The 1,275-nt window shown below is 37.9% G+C and overlaps 1 protein-coding gene across 1 annotated transcript in view; it reads left to right on the plus strand.

Moving 5' to 3' along the window:
• The first annotated feature begins 955 nt into the window (after positions 1–955).
• LOC119596270 (zinc finger FYVE domain-containing protein 1-like) overlaps positions 956–1,275 on the plus strand; it is a 17,153-nt gene continuing 16,833 nt past the window's right edge. The window contains exon 1 of the mRNA XM_037945434.1: positions 956–1,132. Within this exon, the coding sequence (XP_037801362.1) occupies positions 1,122–1,132 (11 nt within the window). The 5' untranslated portion in view covers positions 956–1,121. The remainder of the gene's footprint in view (positions 1,133–1,275) is intronic.

The following is a 1,275-nucleotide window of genomic DNA, read 5'->3' on the forward strand; positions in this document are numbered from 1 at the left end:
GGAAAATGTAAACACAACACCAGCGATAGCAGAGCTATATTGCACTTTCACTCCTGCTTCAGGCGTTTTTCATTTGGGATTTTAAAGTGACGCGCATCTGCTGGCCTCCTCGCATCATGTGAAAGGTCGGTTGAAAATTTGAGGCCGGATCTAGAGCTAATTAACTCCTCCAAAGGGCGAAATGGTCGCGTAAACATGACACCATCTCATGACATTGCTTGACGGAATGACGACAAGGTTTCAAGGTCGATAGCGTTGACTACGTATAAAACCTTTGTCACTTCGTACTGATATGTCATGCAGCATGCAGGCTGTTAGCTAGAACGATGATCAATGCTAATGTCAGTTCGGTCGAACCTTTTCTTTTGGTGATTCGAACAACTTTCTGTAGAAGAGAAACACGAAGTTCTGAAACGAGTGTGAAGCTACAGTCAGCAATGCTCTTATAAAGAGACATAACGAAAAAAAGAGATAAACAAAAACAAAGAAAACCCGCTGTCATATTATTGGATATTGTTGACTGCAGTGCTGTTAGTCAAGGCATTTGCAACCCGAGGCAAAGGGTTACTCCTCCATCAAATACAGGCTTGGAGGTATTAGTTGACTTTCTAAACTCTCTCTGCCTAAGGGTGAGTTATCTCATAGTCACATGAGACTAAAAATGATCCTCATGAACGTTTTTGGACATAAGGAAAGGGTACATAAAGGTCATATCTCCTTGCATCATGATAGGAATATGGTCCTTGTGAGCAGTATCTGTTATGCTGAATTATAAGAGCATTCTAGATGGATGTTGGTGTGTGAATGGTGAGTCATGTAGAGTGAGTGAAGGAGTAAGTGAAGCTGGGAAGTCAGATTACTGGTGAGCTTTAGATGAGACTTTGAAAGTGAACGATGATGGATATATTGGAGTGGCAGTGAGAACAAGTTTACTTGGAATAAAAGTTGCACTAATTTGTGGTGCTATTCATTAATTAGAAATTTTGTAAGAGATGTCTACATAAAGGAAATGCAAAAATGTGAGCATTAGGTCTATTTAGTGCAAGCCATTAGATGTGCTTTGTGTACTGATCAATAAATGATTGTCACATAAGTGATACAAGTTGAAGGTGGATCACTGTATGATGTCTTTGTAAGTACAGGTATTTTAATGTTTAATTATATAGTCAAGTTCTCTTTACATTTCAGTATGTTATATTAAGTTTATATTAAGTCAGTTACTTTCAGATAATAAAATAGTATGTAGATATTTTAATGTTTAGTTATATGCAGTCA

This window comes from Penaeus monodon, chromosome 37 (assembly GCF_015228065.2).
Source record: "Penaeus monodon isolate SGIC_2016 chromosome 37, NSTDA_Pmon_1, whole genome shotgun sequence".
NCBI classification, from domain to species: domain Eukaryota; kingdom Metazoa; phylum Arthropoda; class Malacostraca; order Decapoda; family Penaeidae; genus Penaeus; species Penaeus monodon.